Source organism: Drosophila mojavensis, unplaced genomic scaffold, assembly GCF_018153725.1.
Source record: "Drosophila mojavensis isolate 15081-1352.22 unplaced genomic scaffold, ASM1815372v1 contig_36, whole genome shotgun sequence".
In the NCBI taxonomy this organism is placed as follows: domain Eukaryota; kingdom Metazoa; phylum Arthropoda; class Insecta; order Diptera; family Drosophilidae; genus Drosophila; species Drosophila mojavensis.
In genome coordinates, this window is record NW_025318858.1 from 20,133,222 (window position 1) to 20,153,833 (window position 20,612).

The 20,612-nt window shown below is 40.9% G+C and overlaps 1 protein-coding gene across 3 annotated transcripts in view; it reads left to right on the forward strand.

Moving 5' to 3' along the window:
* The window catches only part of LOC6577397 (protein O-mannosyl-transferase TMTC1), a 58,581-nt gene extending 38,954 nt beyond the window's left edge, over positions 1 to 19,627 (forward strand). For 2 of the 3 annotated variants that reach the window (XM_044008674.1, XM_044008675.1), the window contains 7 exons: positions 2,119 to 2,244; positions 9,884 to 10,430; positions 10,571 to 11,456; positions 12,024 to 12,138; positions 18,400 to 18,883; positions 18,981 to 19,065; positions 19,129 to 19,627. In XM_044008674.1, the coding sequence (XP_043864609.1) occupies positions 2,119 to 2,244; positions 9,884 to 10,430; positions 10,571 to 11,456; positions 12,024 to 12,138; positions 18,400 to 18,883; positions 18,981 to 19,065; positions 19,129 to 19,469 (2,584 nt within the window). In that variant the 3' untranslated portion in view covers positions 19,470 to 19,627. The remainder of the gene's footprint in view (positions 1 to 2,118; positions 2,245 to 9,883; positions 10,431 to 10,570; positions 11,457 to 12,023; positions 12,139 to 18,399; positions 18,884 to 18,980; positions 19,066 to 19,128) is intronic. The other variant, XM_015165649.3, reaches the window with a different exon arrangement.
* The last annotated feature ends 985 nt before the right edge of the window (positions 19,628 to 20,612 follow it).

Sequence of the window (20,612 nt, forward strand, 5' to 3'; positions counted from 1 at the left end):
CCCTATCCGCATATTCGCATTCGCATCAATTACATTTCATTCAAGCCATAATCGTTATCAACGTGCATCACGGATTTGTTTGCATTCACAGTGTTTTGTTTGCCGAACCACAATGGCGACACGTTGAACGAGTGATGAGCAAAATATTGCTGCTAACCATTGATATACGGATGAATGGCTAAATGTGATTAAGGTTAATAGAAAGCAAATGGGAATACGGTTGACTGCTGAAGCTTCTGAATCAAATCTATTGGAAATATTGTATTGAAAAACATTTTTTAAAGTACCTTAAATTTATTTAAAATTATTAATATTTTTTTTTGTAGGAAAATCCAGTTAATTTGTATACCCTGAACCAATTTTTTTCGCTACAATTACTGAGCAGATGCATGTGGAATGATGGTGGTGGTCATTGAATGTCAATCGATCAGGCCTGTAGTTTAGTAAATCATTTGGACATCCATACACCACACAGCAAATATGTGGTACATATTGATAATTATGCAGGATTTTCGATTTGACTTTATGATAGTGGTCAATTGCCTCATTTATGCCGAATCTGTTCAATGTTAAGCTCATTTTTGATAAATGGTTTTCTTGCACGTATTTCGGGTCATTTTCCATTGTTGCACTATCCAAAAGTCGAAGATAGTCTCTGCAACTAATTTTCGTAGATTTGACTTTTTTTTAGTCCTTTAAGCACAGGAGAGGATGATATTTCCCTACAATTAAGCTGCTATGGGCAGGGAATGAAATTTTTCTTGATGTTACCAAGTGGAGACTTTGAGAGAAAAATATATAAATATAAATAAATATTGCTACAAACTAAAATTCTCTACAAAAGCAAAAATGCTATACAAACAAAAATACTATAAAAATAAATTTCAAAGAATACTTAACAATAAATTTACCTAAAAAAAAAACTTAATTAATAATAAAAAACAAATACTAAATGATTTTTTTTTTAGATTTAATATATGTATTTATAGATCTGTTTAATATTTAAACTACAGAGCTAGTTTTTGATATGACCATATTCTATCATAAGCATCGTTCCACCTTTTGTACCTTTAACAAATACTTTAGAAAACAAACCAGAAAAACGAAACCTGAAACCAAAATGAAATGATCCCAAAGTAAAACAAGGCTCCAGTCGAGACTGCTCGACTGGGAGATACCCTGAACCCTCCAAGCTGATATTCTAATCATTCTGCACTTCTTCTATGCACACATACATACACATGCACTTATAAGCACGCGCTCTGCTAACTGCGCAGTAAGCAGCGGCTGCGCTTGGGCTGCGCTGCTATGTGGGCAATATTATGAGAATTTATTAGTTAAATAATTTCTCTTGTAGTAAGAGTATCTTTATGAAACTTTCAGAATGTGTTCATATAGTTGAAATGTGTGTACATTCCAAAGCACAAGTCTCTAGTACTTGAAATGCGTTTTTTACAAATTGGGGGCGAAGGGGGCGTGGTATCCAAAATCTGTAAATTACAAAATCGTTGTGTCCATTAACTCTATATACAACGCAAATTTGAAGTCTCCTGGTTGAAAAGTGTTCAAATTAGGCTGAAAAAACAATGTCGATTTTTCGATTATTCTCGATAAAAAAGTTATCGGATGAGTTATCGAAAAAATAAAGCAAACTCGTACTGCCTATGGTATACACGAGTATGCATGCCAAATTTCAGCTCTCTAGCTCTTATAACTTCTGAGATCCTTTTGCTCATACGGACGGACGGACGGACGGACGGACGGACGGACGGACGGACGGACGGACGGACGGACAGACGGACAGGGCTATATCGACTCAGCTTGTCGTCCTGATCAAGAATATATATACTTTATGGGGTCTGCGATGATTCCTTCTGCCTGTTACATACTTTTCACAAAACCATTATACCCTGATTTCCCATTTTCAATGGGTTCAGGGTATAAAAAATAAAAATACAGATGAGAATAAAAAGCTTTGCCGTTGCCATTGCCTTTGCCGTTTGTGGGGATTTTATGCTTTGTTGTGGGGCCTTTGAGAATTAATTTGAGCATATATTTTATGACACTCAACTTTAATATTTGTGGACATTTTCTTCATTTGTCTGACTGTCTGTTCAGCTCTGCTTTGTTTTGTTCTCCTTGCAGAATGCTGGCCCTGGACTATGCAGGACTCGTTGGCTGTGCGACGCTCGCTTTTGTTCTATACTTAAACACATTAAACGCCGGATTTGTCTACGATGACAGGTGAGAGAAATTTAACCGAATTAAAAATTCCATATGTCAGCAAGTTGACGAAGGTAAATGGGACTCGAGAGCTGCGAGTAGCCGTGTCTCTGGGTCTCCGGCTGCTCAACGGAGCTCGGGGCGACACTTTGTCGACGGCTACGCGCCTGAATGACTGTGTGGCTAAGTGGGTGGGTGACTGGGTGGCGGATGGGTGGTTGAGGTGGTTCGATGGTGTCGAGAACTTTTTATGATTAATTGGGCCGCCAAGTGCCGCGCATTGCGTTTTGATAAAAATCACTATAATAAATTTTACGGGTTGCCTAATTGTAAAACTGGCAACGAGCTGCCAGCTTATCGCTGTATATATACATATACATATACATAAATATATATATAGAGTATATATTATTTGGTCTATTGTCAAAATCAGACGCTGGCTGCTGGCTAGCAAATTAAAAAACAAAAACTGTTGATTTATGTTGTCCTTTTGCCGGGCAGCCACTGTACAAAATTGGTCTGAACTTGTGCTTCTTAGGCTCATTCGGAGCTCACCTAGCATTAAAATGCTGCTGCTGCTGTTGTTGCTCTTATTGCTGATTCCCCCACCACCCCCAAAACTGAACCTGAACGCCAACGAAATTACCCATAAATATCAAAAGTCATGTACAATGGACAGGAATTTCCCCCGAGGAGCAGCACTTGGAGCAACAGCAGCAACAGTCAGGCGGCAGCCACAGCTCGGACAGCCGGACAGGAAGAGCACTCTCCACTACCTATACCTTACCCCATGCCCATTCCGTATTCCAGTGCCATTTCCATTGCCATTGCCATTCCCATTCCCACTCAGAGTTTCATTCCCATTTCCCTTCCCCCTCCCATTTCCATAGACGAAGTCAACCGCTGCGTTTCTGGACGCCAAGTGACGCCACCACTACAAAAACGAGCAAACAATTGGACTTGGTGTACATTCAGTTTTTGGGTTTGGGGTAGGCTCTGCTCTCTGGTGGGATGTGTGGTTCTAGGAGTGGGGAATAAGGAGGGGCATAGCAGCAAAGCAACATGAATGGGAAGTTATGCACAAAGTGCTCAGCCAAAAGCCTCAGTTGTAGCTCGTTATTTTGTGCAGTTGCTCCTGCTTATATACCCTGTAAGCTTAGCTATAGATGCTTTACAAAACAGCTAAAGGGAAATCTTTAATAAAGAAAGTTTTAGCTTCTTAATTGTGAGTGTCTCTTCCTTTAAGTCAGTCAAAACCAAAATTTTGTTGTGATATTTTTTGATATGATAGATTTAGAATATAGATCGATTATTAATGAGCTCTTTGCTAAGAATTATAGAAAATGTAAAATGAAAAATACTTAAAATAATTCATCAAATAAAATTATTTATATAGTTGTGTATAAATATGGCATTTCATTTTTGTTTGTTAATAACAATTATTAAAATTCTCCAATAAAATTATAAATATAAAAGGAATATCAAGCATTAAGTATTAAAATTTATATTTACTATAAATCTTTATATAAAAAATTAATTACACAATATCTTCTAGTTTATACCATTATCCTATGTTGTTCCTCTTTTTTTTTTTTTTTTTTTTTTTTTTTTTTGTGGAGATTTTGTCAGAAAACAAGCACAAAACTTACAGACACACTCAAATAATAAACGTAACTTATGTAACTCAGTACCACCTTAGTCCGCCACGTCCCGGATCCCCACTCCTCCACCGTCTGCTAGCCTAGTTGAACAAGGCTTCCCTTTTGGGGACGAAAAGTTCTTGGCGAGTTGATGTTTTTTGGTCGGAGCAGCGGATGCTACTGTGGTCAGCTTCACGCAGCTGCCAACACCAGCACCAGCACTGGCATTGCCTACCTATGCAGCTTCAGCTATTGTTGTTGTTGTGGTCACACACACATACACACACACATACACACACACACACACACACAACATGGCCACAGTTGCCACATGAGCACAAGTTATTATTGTCAAGCCAAGCCAAACAAAACATGATTTATTAAATGGCAGCATTCCCTTCAATTTGTTTCCTATCAACTGGAAAAAGAGCAATGGCCAATGCTTACACACTGCCAGAGAGGGTGCGGGGGTGGCTGCATGGTGGGCGTTTCGGGGGTGTGGCATAGCGATCCATAAACATTTTTCACGTGTGCTGTGAATTGTTTCATGTTTCGTTTCGTTCGTCGTTTTGCCATTTGGTTTCTTCACACACACACACACATTCAGAGAGGACATCTAGACATACATAGGTATGGGTGGGTGTGTGGGTGTGAGTGTAATACGTTTTCCTGTTGTACAATAGTTGCAGAGATATGAGTTTTTAAAAAGTTTCACATGATATATTTAGGATACAAATCACAAAATAAAACGAATTATGTTCGAAGTTAAGCCCCACACACACACACATACACACATATTGCCTGATAATAAATGCATAAATTAAGTGTTTTTTGTGCTGCAATTGAGGTAACGATCTTTATGGAATACTAATGAGATAAGTTAGGTGCAGCTGTAGATATGTATATGAATATACATGCATGAGGGCAAGGCAAGCAAATAGTTTTTATTTGATTTCTTGTCTCATTTTTGTACTAGACTGCTATAAGAATTTTAAGGATTATCTAATACGCGAGTTTTGGCTTCACAGCATAATTAAAATACTTTAAAATTAAAAACAATTAATCTAATAAAAATGTTGCTATAATATTAGGAAGCTCAAAGCTTACCATTGGAATATGGTGACTAAATATAATAAATAATTAATAAATACATTTAAAATGGCCATTTTATAAATCAATAGTTAATTTCACATATCCCGATCAAATCTTAAAGTTCTTATGCATTTGTTGTTCAGCAACCGTATTATTATTTTCATTTAAATTATCTATTTTTCTTTTACTGAAGCGAAAAACATCCAAAGCCGGCTTAGTGCTGTTACCATTGCAAGTTATGCTGTTATGCTTATAATATTAGGTGGCCCAACAGGTTTATCATTTATCATTTGGCCACAGACATTGTCACTTGATTTTAAAGAGCTTGCTGTGGCAGATTTTGTAAGGCTTTGCCTACGGTCAAACGTTTCACACCTCACAACTTGATATATTTTCCTCTCAAAAAATAGCAGAAAAAGACTGAAAAACGCCAACAACAACAACAACGACGCAGCTACAAAATGTTGCCAAAGAGCCAATCTGCAGTCTTACAATAATTTATGTGCCGTATTAAAAGGACAGTGACAACAGACAACAACAACAGCAACAAGAACAGCAACAATAACAAAAGAGTATGAAACGTATACGTAATTTTTTGATGGCCATACGCCCGTTAGGCTCCAAGCGCACTTCGACTGCGAGAGATTGGCCACGGCTGGTAGCAACGGCATTTTGTGCTCGTTTTCTATGCTTTCTTTCTTCTTTATTTTTATAGAAAATCGAAAATTTTCACTTTACATAAGCAGCAGCAACAGCAGCTCCACAAAACATACAAGTGTTTGCGGGTAGCCATAACGCCAGTGTATCAGGTGAGGGGCGACAACGAAGGTAGAGATAGAGCGTGGAGGGAAAGAGAGGGGCAGAGAGGAGTCGTTTGGCTGGCATGCGGGCAGAGAGGCTGTGCTTCAGTGTGCTACGCTCCACATTGGGTGTGCTCGCTGCTGATGCTATGATATATTGTCTTCGACAAAAGCCAGCCACAGTCCTGTGCGTGCATGTGTGCGTGCGAGTGTGAGTATGTGTAGGTGAGTCTTTTGCCAGAGAACAGTGGAGCGATTCGTGTAATTGTATGTACGAAAATATTATAGTTGCTATGCATGTATAAAGATATTTTTATTTAGAAAGCCATAGCTATTAAATAATAAATTTAACAATAATGAATTAAATAAATAATAATTTATGAATGAATTTTTGTTTTATTTTTTATTTCGTGCGTTTATTTTATATAAGATTTATGTATATTTACAGATTTAAATTTATATATTTTCAACAGTTAAGATTTGCAATCATATCTTTATAAAGTATGTATAACATAAATATAATAATGTATAGATTACTTAATATATTTATAGATTATTTATATAATTTCAACAGTTAAGATTTGCAAACATATTTTTATAAATTATGTATAACATAAATATAATAATGTATAGATTATTAAAATTTTTTTTTTAATATTTATTTGTTGAATTCAAACTCTATAACTTTTTTCTTTTACAATTTATTTACCTTTTATACGTATACATACACTTAATTTACAAATATTTCAATTTTAAATTTTATTAATATGCATAACCAATTTATATAATTCTTTTATATTTTATAAGGAAAGTGCATGAACAAAAATAAAATAGGGGAAAAATTAAAATTATTTACGTAATTAATTTGAATTCCAAGTTCTCTGTACATATATAAAATTATATTAATAACGAGCTTATCTATTCCATGCACTCATCACATTCTTATTTGCCCTTTCCCTTCGCTTCCACTGTATCAGGCTTAATGCCTAGTGCCTCTGGCTATGGCTCGTGCCATGGCAAAACAGCTCCTGTCTCCTGGCTACAGTGCTCGTCGCCTGCCTGGCCCTCGAGTGCGAGTGAAAAGCGAACGATAACGGCAGCTACTACATGCCACACTTGTAAGCTGCTTGAATCTTGGCATTTTTGCTGCTGCCTCTGCCTTTGGCTCTGCCTCTGCTGCTGTTGCTGTTGCTGACAAAGTGCCCCGCCACCAATGCTGCCTGCACGGCTGTTGGTGTTGATGTTTTCGTTGTTGTGCCCCATGCACATGCCCCTCTACTGCCTCTGGTGCCACTGCTGCCACCTGCTCAGCGAGAGTATTGCTATTCATTCACTAGTTACGATGATAAAGCACAAAAAAGGCACTGCGGATATTCTGCTGATGAGACGATAATGTTGACGCTGACGTTGGGCGACAAGTTTCGGCGTCGCCGTGGCACAGTAACACAGTCAGCAACAGCTCACTCCACCCTACTCCCTCGCCCTCCTCCCACACCGCCCACACTTTGACTGGGCAAAAATTAAGCCGAAAGGCAACACAGAGGAGCTTGGCATACAATGCCCTTGCTGCTACTCGAAGGTATGCAGCCCGAAATGCTTTTCAATATTTGCCATCGCCTGGCTCCTGCTGCTTGAGATCCTTGCAAATGAGGCGTAGCTAAATTTTTGTTGTGCGTTTCCATAGTGCAAAGCAACAGAAATGCAAAAATTGAAACTGCAGCCGAAGCACATAGGGAGAGAGTGTGTGAGAAAGAGAAAGGGGCTTCATACTCCAGCTCAGTTTTTCTTGAGCTTTGTGTGCTTCCGATAAGAATTTGTTTGCTGTCTCTCCCTCTCTCTCCCCCTCTCTCTCTCTCTCTCCCTCAACATTTTTGTGGCTGCTTTGCGCAGAAGAAAATACCAATAGAAATTGAAGTACAGATGGAAGTACCAAAGCAATGACTACTGCTGGTGCTGCTGCTGCCCCACCAATAATTTATCCACGTCTCACCGCCGAATTTGCGAACCCAATTTGTGGCATATGCCATACACCCGCCCCACACTTGAGTGTGCGCTTTTATGCCACCATTCATGCATATGAAGTGTTGCATGCACAACACACACACACACATGGACAATATAGAATTGAGAACCATTCACAATATTTTTATATAGTATTTCCGGGCAGCTGATAAATAAAAAATTCGTATTAAAATTGAAAAATTCAATTTCATATTTTTACAAATTTTTATTTTTTTTTGCTTCCCTCTTGAATTGCTTTAGAAATTACGAAAATATATGGATTTTTGCATATGAAGTGCTTTTATTATTTTTCCTATCCATTATTTATTGGTGTTTCTTATATGGCTTGAAAACAAATGCATCGCTTCTATAGCCTGGAGCTGGGCCAGACAACAAGAAACAAAAACCGAAAAAGCAAAAAATTGAACAAAATGCTTATGTTAACTTTTGAGCTTGAATGCCAGAAACCTAAAACTACGGCCCGCGGGCCAGTTAAGACCAAAGTAAACACAAATTACTTTTGGGCGAACGTGGGTGTCTGTGCATGTCAGTTATCTATGAATGAAAGCCGAGTTTAAAGCTTTAAAACTAAACTTTTGGGAAGTTCCATTTTGTAAATTAGTTAATCTTTCTATACTTTAAAGCTTATGTTAGTTACTTAACTAAAAGTTTATTAAATCTGTTTGTATATAAATATTTCAAATAATAATAAAATGCATTCGAAAAGGATTTTGATTCGAGCTCGGCATAAGAATTTATTATATACTGTACAACATCATATTACTATTCTATACTAATATATTACATAACTATATAGTTGTATAATGATCGAACTATAATTCCTTGTCATTTAAGGCTATGTTAAGACTATGAAACATCTATTTATAATATGCTCAAATTCTTTAACACAGTTGGTTAATGTACTGTAATCTTTTATGTTAATGTGAAAGTTCCTTGACACAGTATGCTAAGAAATTTATTATTATGCTACGAATTACTCTATAAATTATCAAAGCTCAGTAATAGGCTTTAAACAAGGCTTCAACATGCCTATAAATAGAAGTTATATAACTTATGCAAACCTTATTCCACTTCATTAGTAAACTCATAGAAAAAACCAATAGAAATTTTCATGTTATTCAACTTCTCTCAAATACCTGTTACACTTTTCCACCATTATCGAATATATTTGTTTGGCTTGTGTCATTTAAGCGCAGTGAAGCGTTGCCTCTGTGAGGGAAAGTTAATTAATAGTGTTTGCTGGATAACGTTGAAAACTAATTATGCATAAAATAGCTAAGGTATTATTGCAAACCTACTATAAATTTCAAACTGTGCAACAATAACAACAAAACAACATCGAGAACAACAACAACGACAGCAAAGGTCCTAGGCCTTGGCTAGAGCGAAGCGACGGTGGTGGCACTGGGCCAGAGGGGAGCAGACTGGAAATCGATTAGAACAACAAGCAAAGCTACAACGGTGAGGCAATTACCAAAGAGCCGTTGACTTTGCCCAGTGACAATAGAGTGTGCCGACGAGAGAGAGTGTGTGTGTGTGTGTATATATATAGAGTAGAATAACAACAAGAGCAATAGCAACAACAAAAACAATAACAACAACAACAAGAATAACACTGAGCACAACACCAAGTGCGCCAACAAATCGGCAATTAATCAAAGCACGAAAAGGAGGCAGAAGAAGGCAGCGAGTGGTGTCCTGTCGCTCGGCACTTTAACAATATTTATGCCGGGCACAAAAACAAAAGGACAATAAAAATAAGCAGAGGCACAGCCTGGCCAGCCTGGCTAGCTCAAGTTGCATGTGGCAGGAAACCCGATCCGATCCGAGCTAACTCTAGTCCACACCGAGTCGATTCGAGTCGAGTCGAGTCGAGTGGGACTATAGAGAAAGAAGGAGATAGAAACAGATATACAGAGAGGGAGAGCGAGTTAAGTTTTGCCGCAGGGCTTTGTGCTTTGGGGCTGACTGGGCAATTAATCATTTTAATTAATAGGACAGGTGTGCCACAGGTTGTTGTCGGCTCAGGTAATGCGAGCATGCTACACTCTGCTATCTCTCTCCCACTGCCACTCTCCATCTCACCACCTCTATCTTTGCTTGCAGGCGTGCCATCTTGGGCAATGCGGATGTAACTGGAACCGGGCCGCTGGCTCAGCTGCTGCAGAATGATTACTGGGGCACACCGCTGACGGACAGCGGCTCCCATGGCTCCTGGCGTCCGTTGTGCGTGCTGGGCTTTCGTCTCAATTTCGTGCTGGGCGGTGGCGCTGCCTGGCCCTTCCATCTGATCAACCTGCTACTGCACGGCCTGGCCACCGTCTTGGTGGTGCACGTGGCACGCACCTTGCTGCCCACACGTGCGGCCGTCTATGCCGCCGGCTCCCTCTTTGCCGCCCATCCCGTGCACACAGAGGCCGTGGCCGGCGTGGTGGGCCGTGCGGACTTAAGTGCCACAGTTTGCTGGCTGCTCGCCTACCTGGTCTATCGCCGGCACATGCTGCACAGGGATTGGCGCTCGCTGGCGCTCACACTGCTGCTGGCTGTGGCGGCGCTGCTCTGCAAGGAGACCGCCATTACGCTGCTGCTGCTATGTGGACTATGCGACCTCCTGTGCCTTGGCCAGGGCGTCAAGCATGCCGGAGACGATAAGGTGAGTGTCATAGCAACTCCTTAATACTAAACATCTGTGTGAACCAACGCACTTGAGTAATATCTTTACACACATATAAATAATTCTAATCTTCATCCCTTACTCATGTGTAACATATTCCCCATCTCTTGGGTTTCCAGCATCGCCTACGCTCGCTCACCATTCTGAGCGTCGCTCTGCTCTGCGCTCTCTACTGTCGCCTCAGCATTGTGCCACGCCCCTCGACTGCATTCGCCGCCGCCGATAATCCGACGGCCCACGAGCCCAGCTGGTGCACACGCACACTCAGCTACCTGTACCTGCCTGTGGCAAACTTTCAGCTGTTACTCTGGCCGCAACACCTGAGCTTCGATTGGGGCATGGAGGCCATACCACGAATCAGAACGCTATGGGATGCCCGTAATGTGCTCAGCTTGGCATTCTACGGCATCTTGCTGGCCGTGACCTGCAAGGGCATTCGCTGGCGCTGCACTGCCAACAGCTCCGTGGACTATGCAGCTGTGGCCACGAGCATTTCGCTGCCGCTGCTGCAGCGTCTGGGCGGCAGCAGCTGCCAGGCATGGCATGGACTCGTCTGCGCCTGCCATCATCAGCTCAAACAGCAGCAGCACCAGCAGCAGCAACAACGATCGTCGCTGCAGCACAACGCTTCAGTCAGCCGGTCTTCTTGCTCTGCCTCCACTGCCACCTCAGCTGCAGCGACATCCGCATCGGCGTCTGTCTTGGTTACCTGTATAGCATTCATGGTGCTGCCCTTTCTGCCCGCCTGCAATTTGTTCTTCCACGTGGGCTTCGTGCTGGCCGAGCGTCTACTCTATCTGCCCAGTGTTGGCTATTGTTTAATGCTGGGCCTAGGCTTTGGTCGCCTCTGGCAGCGTCTGCACAGCTCTGTCCACAGGCTGCTGCTGCTCTGCTGTCTTGGCCTGCTGCTGGGCAGCTTTAGTCTGCGCACGATTCAACGCAATGGCGACTGGCAGAACGAGGAACAGCTGTTCCGTAGCGCTATCGCCATCAATCCACCGAAAGGTAGGTGTTAAAGAAGCGAGAGAAACTAGAAAGAATTTGATATTAAAATTATATGATATATAGCTTTATTTGGTCCGTGAAATTGATCTAAAATCATCCGTTTGATTCAAGCAAGCTAACGCATGAACTAAATCTTAACTTAGCTTTGGATGAAAAATTAGATAAATAATTTGCTATTATATCGCTTCCTACTTTTAAATATCAAAAATTTCGAAAACTAAAGGTTTAAGACGAATTACTATATTAATTAAAAGTGCAAAATATGCTGAGCTTAGAATCTGATTTAAAAGTGAAACCAAAGGCCATAGAAAACTATATATTAAACGTTATATTAAAAATTATTTTTATATTTACTTAATTAGCTAAACAAAGATACGGCACCTTTAAAGTTACTTTACTAAGCCTTTACAATTTATAAAGCTTCTTAAAGCTACTCAAATTTAAAACAGGTCTAAAACCTCTCATATTCATTGACCTATATTTTATACATAATTTCCCTATGAAATGTATTCCACTTTCGACTCTCTAGTTTGCATTGACTTGAACTACTTTCGACATTCTTTGCAGCTCTGGGAAATCTGGGCAGCGTCTTGAGCAGCCAGGGACGCTATGAGGAGGCCAAGCTGGCGCTGCAATCGGCCCTGGCACACCGACCAACTATGGCCGATGCGCACTTTAATCTGTAAGTAAACGAAGCTTAGCACGTCCAAGTCATCAGCCCGATGCAAATTGAAGCAAAATTCGCGCCTGCATTGCAATTTTGCCAGTTGAGCGTTTTTCTGCGGCTGCCAAAACATGCAGCCTGAATGCTCAAAATGGATGTCAGTTTTTGCTCGCCTTTTTGAGAATTCAAAAGCTCAAAGTGAATGGCTGGCGCGACCTTGGCGCAGTTAAGGGGCAATGGGAAGCTGCTGTGGGGTAAAAAGAAAATGGCTCGGCAGCGCTGTGGTCGGTGGCACGCCTTTAATGCCAAATGGCAGCTGCTTCTGTCCTGTTTGCCACTTGGCAAAAACGTTTGGACAACATCTGAGAAGTTGGGACCAACAAAAAAAGAAGAACGCTGGCTCCGACCGCTGCGCGCATACAAATCAACGGGGGCCGAAGGATAGGTGAGGGAGAGATAGAGTAGGGAGTGGAGAGTGAAGAGCGCTGAAGGGGAAGAGGAGCACAGGAAACGCCATGGTTGTTGGACGGACATGGGCACATGTTCAGCATCTTGTGGATTGCAATTTGCATGCACTCGACAACCATCAACAGCAAACAGTTGCCTGCTGGGCACTTGTACCTCTATGTTTTGATTTCTCTTTCTTTTTTTTGCGCAGCTTCCCTTTTGCTTAACCACCCACTCACATCCACTCTCCACACTCCATATGGCCGACCCCTAAGCGCTGGTAGTACAGGCTTTGAACGAGTATTGCGCTGTAATCCCCTGCAGAAACGAGTGTGTGCCATTAATTAGGTCATAGTGAATGCACTGCAGCCGCGGGGAATGTGCATCCTATGATATCTAATCTCAGTTGCCTAACAACTGCTAAAACATTAAAGCTCGGGGAATAGCAGCTATAGCGATTTGAAAAAGACAAAATTATATGTCATGGTTCTGAAAATGTGGCAGGAGTCGGCGCTGCTTACATAGATTATGTGACCAATGTACGAGTGATGGAAGATGAGAGATGAGAGTGATGAGAAATACCTGGTATGCTGGCTAATATGCAAATTGTGTAAATTACTAAAAATTGTTAAGTTAAAGCTACAACTATTTGTTATCCCTGTAAATATTGACATTTACGTTATGAACCAAAAAGGATATTCAATATTCATATACTACAAGTCAAAGCCACGATTAAGAGTCTAAAGTTTTTTTACAAATCAATGAATTTTCTTACAAATCTCATTTTGTATTGAACAAAATATTAAATTACATTTTGTTGGTAGATATGTTAGAGCCGTTTTCGAACATGAAAAAATAGTATATTTTCAATAAACTTGAAACTGTTTGCACCACATGCCACTTGTCGGCGAAATAGATGGCAGTTGGAATGCGGCTTAGAGCAATAGTGGCGAATAGCTGGACACGTTGCCAGCTCGATTGGCATTTACTCTGTACTGTGTTGCAGTTGAGATGCAATAATGCAGCGAGTAACTGCAGAGAGAAGCTGCAAGTTTAAACTGCTGATGCATTGCGTCGCCACTAACTGGACACTCAGCGGTTGCTGCTGCTGCTGCAGCTAGTGCTGCTTTGGCTTTTGAGGCCAATGACACTTGCACTTACCCAACCGCTCCACTGACCCGGACCAGGCCCCCCTTGGACTTCAGTACGGGCACATGGCAGCAGTCAGCAGTGTGAAATGTACTCTCGACTCTGGCTGCAGCGACCGCCCGCCAAGCTGAGCTGCCTTTCAGCGCCCATTGGGAACGGTGGCAGGGCAAACATGCGCTAACATGCCAACGCATTAACCAAGCCCTTCTCGGCCCCATTGCCCCCCACCATTCCCCTTTGGCATATGAGTGCGAGTGTCCTTTTGAATATGCAGCCACGTCATTTTCCGTTCTTCACCCCGGCCAGAGCCAGATCCAGGCAACCAATGCTCATACGACCCGTTGTCATTGTCATGATTCTTGTTGTCGTTGCTATTGTTGTTGCCCCTCTTATTGTTGATTATTGTGTTTGACATAATAGGCTTTACGCTCCAACAAAAAAAAAAAGAGGAGAGCAAAAAGTAAAATGAAAAGAGACTAAGAGAAGCAGCGCAGGAAGGCCAGAAATCCTTTCGCTTTGCTTCTTTGGCAAATTGTAGGAAAATCCCTTTTCGCTCGCTTGCCAACTTTTATCCAACTTTACCCCTCCTCCCCACTCCATCCCCTATACCAAAGGCTCCCGCGCACAAATGCAAACTGAGCTGGCGACAGCTGTGCGCCCAATACAAATAATTGCACACGACTCCCGGCTGGGAGCCCCGGTCTCGGAACCGCAGCAGCTGCTCCCAACTGCTGGGTCCAACTAACTACCTTGCCTTCTACTATGCGCGCCGGTCTGTAATCATGCGAGTCTAGTACATAATGCCCCACTGCCCGCCTGTAGCTAAATTGCCATCATTTAGGGCACGAGCATAAAGGCTGCAAGGCAGAGCGACAGAGACAGAGACAACGGCAAAGACAGAATCGAGTCAAATAAAAAACTAGAAACCTAACTCTGATTCGTCGACGATGCGTAATTACACTGAGCGAAAAACTGCCTTTAAAAATTGAAGAGTAACAGAACTTCGATTAGCTTACAAATAACAGTTCATCGTTTTTTTGGAAAATAAATAAAAATTTGAAAGCTTCTTACAAGCTATAAACGTTCTTATAAACATCTTATTCCAATTGGCTTAGCTCGTATGTATTTGTAGCACACATACATATCTCATACCTACTCGATCGCAACAACATGGTAGATATAAACACCCGAATAAGGTGACCCTAACCACTTAACCCATAAGCCAAACCATTGTATATGCCTTTTTAACAAAGAAGCTGCCAAGGAAAAAATTTAGTAAAAATTTAAAGAATTTCAATTTGACCCAGATGGAAAATAGCTCGTCAGCCTATAAATAAATTGGTCTTAAAATAGCATCAGTAGAACACGGGCAATGAAACACGAAGCTACAACTTGAAAAGTATCAAATAAAATTCTCTACATTCCACAAATAAGTAATATACAAAAAAAATATTAATATTCACATTAAAGCAACCATAATTCATTGCTGAAAAATACTTTTTAATCAGCTGACAGACGACAAAAGCAAAAAAAAGAACAAGACTGTAAATGTAAAGTCAACGACACGAAGGCAAAATGCGAACTTCATAACTGCTAAGGCTTCAAGTTATTAACTTGGCTCAAAGCGCTACCCGATCCATTGCTATTTCTCCAGTTTGCCCGGCTGTCACAGCACCACTAGCCAACAGTCGCCAACAGACCAACTATGGCCAAGGCGCAAATTCATTTTAGCGACGGTGAAAGTTTAAGACGCTTTTCTCTGGCATTTTACTCGTCTGCGCCTTTTGCTCAATGTTGGCCGTTGGCTTTTGCAGCTTATCGAAAAGTTGGCTGATTGAATTTTTAAAACCCGCCGCCCACTTGCATTATGCAGGCGGCTGTGGGTTGTCGGGTGGGTGTTCTGCTGCTGCTGCTGCCGCTAATCTCAAAGTCAAGTTGGGTCACATTTCCATAAACACTTTATATGAACATCGCTGTTTAAAGCTGCCAAGTAATAAAAAGCAAGCGCCTCGGAATGTCAAATTTCCGGCATCTAATCGAAAATCAATGTCAATAGCAAACCTTCAGCCAGCTGCCGCCGCTCCTCTGGCCTCCACTAATCCCCACCTGCAACGCGGATAAGCAGCTGTTTGTACATTATTTACTCGTAAAGACATCAATAGTAGCACAAACCTCCCCTTCAACGTGCAACCTGCGGCTGCTGCGAAAATTTCTGTTGCCGTTGCTGTTGCTGCTGCTGCTGCTGCTGCTGCTGCTGCTGCTGTTGCTGTTGCTGCTTTTGCCTTTTGCCACGTGTCCATGAGGCGCACGTCGCGTCTGCGGGTCTTCAGCCCCGGGTATCACCCCTTCTGCCCGCCCGAATGCCAGTCAACTGTCATGGATTTATTGTGCTGGATGCTGCTGTGATTTTTAGCCGTAGCATGCCACATCAAAGCTAGACGGCGGCCCAGAGACTCAAACAGGGCGCTGAGATGGGCAGGGGGAGGCACACTACAAGTAACAGGCAACCAAACACCAAAACCGAAAAATCACTGAGCTGTATAATTCGATTTCTGTTTTCACTCGTTTTTTTTACCCATACCCTCCCCACCCACAATCCTTACCTATACCAGTAGCTGTTGTTTGCTTACCTGCCAAAGTGCTGGAGAGGGATAGCAATCAAGCAAGCGAGCGAAAAGGAGAAAGAGAGCGTGCAAATGGTATAAAACAACATTTTGGGTTTTCTATATTGTGGAATAGTATAGAATAGAATAGTCGCACTCAATATTCAGTTGAGCAAATCCATCCGTTGTTCGCCTGCAATTCGCATGCATTCACTTGGCTCGTTTCGCATTGCTTCCCACTTGTCTGCCCATTGGCATTCCGAACTGCAACTGAGCGGAGGGGCGGTGGGGCGTGCGGGACGCGGATCTGAAATTTGTGGGCAACGGGAGACTTTACATGGAATCTCAATGGGTTGTTGCTCCACGATAAACAAAATTTAAGCAAATGGAAAAAAATGCAATTGTAGCTAGTGTCGGGCGAGGGCAGATCGAAAGAGAGTTAGAATGAAGAAGTTTATGCTAAGCTTATAAATACAACATTATTATAGGAATGCTGTAAAGGTTGATTAGAAATGAAAGATTTATTAATACGTTTGAAATAGAAATAAAATTATTAATTTTTGTAATTAAATGAAATAGATATATTTATTTATTATATTAATTTCCAAAATGTTTATTTAATGAAATAAAATTGAAATAATTTTTTTAATTTGATTTTAAAAATAATTTTTATAAATTTCATTCATTTCTAATTTCACATAAGCATGTGATGCATAATATTTATTAAAAAAATGAATATATTAATTAAAAATTTAATATTTGTAAATTTTTCCTCTTGTTGACTTCTTGTCGCAACTCAACACAAATTTTAGAACGCGTCGTTTGCTTGTTGTTGTTGTTTGTAGCTATTCGTGTTGTTGTTATTGCAGGGTCGTTGTTGCTTTTGCTGTTATTTTCGGGTGATTCTGTTGTGCAATCTGTGCATGAGTTTATTTTGTACGGTTTTGTTACGTTCGAGCTGCAAATAAAATACATCCTTTATTTAAAAACACTTATTCATGCATATACGTACTCTTTGTTTATATTAAAAACCCAGACGAATTGTCTATGCAGAACCATCTACGATTTCATACATATTTGTTTACCCAATGCGCACTAGAGACTGACTCTCGCACTCTGCGGAAGCTCAACTCTGTTAATTAAATGTAGCCAACGTCTGCATGGTTAGCCAGAAAACTAAGTATACGCCCAGTGAAAAATACTTGAAGGTCAACATTGTGAAGTATTTGACGGAGCGCTGCAATTAGAGCCGGCGAAGCACTAGAGAAACCGCAGTAAAACAGCGAAAGTTAATTTAGCCCAGCACACTATTAGACCTCGGCTAGCATCCAATCTCGGCTCTTGAATAACTACTAGCTCCGTCTTCATTATTTTTCTCTGCTTTTTTCACTTTAGCGTTTCTAACAAGTTTTGCGTTATGGTTATGTAAAACAAGAAAGAAAAAGACAAAGAAAATAACACAACTTTACCAAGAAGTAGAATCTGAAGAAATAACTCTGGGCTGTTCTCATGCGTATTTTGACTTGTTCTTTTATTTTATTTTATTTTTATATATATATATGTTTTAAGTTTAATGTTATGTTTTAAGTTTAAGCACTGCGCAACATTGCACAGCTGAAGTTACATACGAATATTTATGTATATAAATTATATACTTTTGTATGTTCGTATCTATATTCAGAAAAATACGGTTTAAATCTATGCAAATTGTCTTGCCTTAAATTTTTAAGAGAATGAAATTTTTTAAATGAAATGTGTGTCATATACAAAATAAAATATTAAATAACAAAATAAGGATGTAAATAAGCCCAAGTCCAACTCTTATCAGTCCTAAATTTCCTGGGTATGCAATAAATATTATTTATTTTTCTTTTTTTCTCAGTCCTCACAAATTGAAAGAGGTTTGCCTCTAATTTTATGTATATATATGTGTTGTTAAAGTACTATATCTAATTGTACCGTTTCCACACTTAATAAACCAAATAATAAATATAAATAAATAAAAAAAAAATAATTAAAAAATTAAACAATCCACTTGGCTTGAGAGATCCATAAAGCTATTTTTCTTGCATACTTTCAGGGGCATCGTGCATCAGCAGCAGCAGAACTATACCGCAGCTTTGCTTTGCTATCGCCGGGCCATACAGCTGCGTCCACAGTTGGCGCCGGCTTACGTGAATCTGGCCACTACGCTGCTGGCCTGGGACCAGGGCCGGCAGGAGGAGGCAGCAGCTGTGTTGCTGGCGGGCGCTCGACTGCCGGGGCATGGCGTGCGCGATCGCAGCGCCCATGAGGCGGCACGGCACAGTGCGTACCTGCAATTAAGTGCACTGCATCGCTCGCAGGGCCGCAGCCAACTGGCCATGGAGGTGCTGAACGAGGCGCTGGACACGTTGCCCTTGGAGCGCCGGAATCAGCGCGCCATGTTGCACCAACGGCTGGCGGCGTTGCACGTGGAACTGGAGCAGTGGCAGGAGGCGGAGAGGCAGCAGCAACTGGTGCTGCAATTACAGCCAGACGAGGGCGTTGCATATGTGTCTTACGGTCAAGCATTGGCCAGAAATGTAAGTGCGAACTCTTGTTGACATGCAACGGGTTTTAATAACTCTCTCTCTCTCTCTCTCTCTGTGTCCCTCTGTGTCTCTATCTGTCTCTCTACAGTGCAGTCGCTATGCAGAAGCTGAGCTGTGGTTCAAGCGTGCCGTGGAGCTGTCACCCCTAGAGCCGAGCACCCATCATCATTACGGTAAGTGGGCGAAGAAGTCGTGCCGACATTTGATCTCTGCTAACTAACAGCCTACTAAAACAGCTGACTTCCTGGAGCAACAGCAGCGCACGCAGGAGGCGCTGGGTTATCGGCTGCGCGCTGCTGCTCTGGCGCCCCATAACTATGCCCTGCAGTCGGCCGTGGCCGATGCACTTCGTCTGCTTAATCGTCTCGCCGAGGCGGAGCTGTGGTATCGCCGCGCCGTTACACTGCAGCCGCAGGCGGCGCACGCCCACGCCAATCTGGGCGCCATTCTGCAGATGCGCGGCCAGCGGCAACAGGCGGTCGATTGTTATCGGCGCGCGTTGCAGCTGCAACCGGGGCATGCCACGAGTCGCGCTAATCTGGCCAAAATGAATATCAGCATCGATGCGAACACGTAGCAGCGGCTCAAACGATTCGATCAATAAAACTTCACTATATTGCCAATCAGGAAGGTATAAGGGAAACATTTAGATAGATATTATTATAAAACTAACTAATTGTGAATGTTATCGATTGTAAGTAAAATGTTCAATTAAAAGCAAAATCATATATTTTACAAGAATTGTTTGAATATAAAAATTCATTCAGTGAAAGGCGAGTAAGTAAAGATCTCAATATTTCAATTTATGCCATTAAGTAAAAATATCGATAATCGGAAGAGTAACTCAAATAGCAGCATACAGCGAACAAACTACACTTATTCATCTTCAGCACAATTTTAAGGTGAATATTTATTATGATAAATAAAATAAAACTACTATGCAAGAGCAGTTGATATGCAACCGCAATTTATCGATAAAGATCGATTTTTCTAATATATATATATATATATATATATATATATATATATCATTAGTATATATATATATATATATATATATATATATATATATATATATACTATATATATATATATGTATACCTTATATAAGTTCAAATATATATCGATAAGCTACTGTAGAAATCTCGATTAATAATGAATATAGAATAAATGAAAACAAATTCATTATCAATCAAGATTTATACAGAAACTTATCGATAAACATTTCTTTTCATATTGCATTAATTTATATTTCATATTTTCAATTATTAATCTCTTTGAAATTTCAATTATAATTCTCTACTTTCTACAAGTCTATCAATATCAAGAAATCTCAAGAATAAAATTCCTTTTAAATTTTGCCATACAATTCGCAACAAGTTAAAGCTGGTAACGGCCCAAATTTTATGTAAAGCAGCTTTCATAACAGTTATCGGATTGTGTACGCCTTTTAGCAAGGCTAAGCTATCCCATCAGATAATTTATTAATTACATTTATGGCAGCTACAAACTTAAGCATGATAATAGCCAAACCAGGCCATTTCAAAAGGGGAATAGTTACACGTATTGCCATGCCCCCAATTTGATGAGAAAATGTCAATCTGTTGCTGGGTCATTCAGCCATTCGTTAAGCAAATTCAAACACGCACAGATTGAGAGCGAGATAAGGAAAGAAGAGAGAGGAGGAACATAAGTGAGAGTAAGAAAACCCCCACAACAA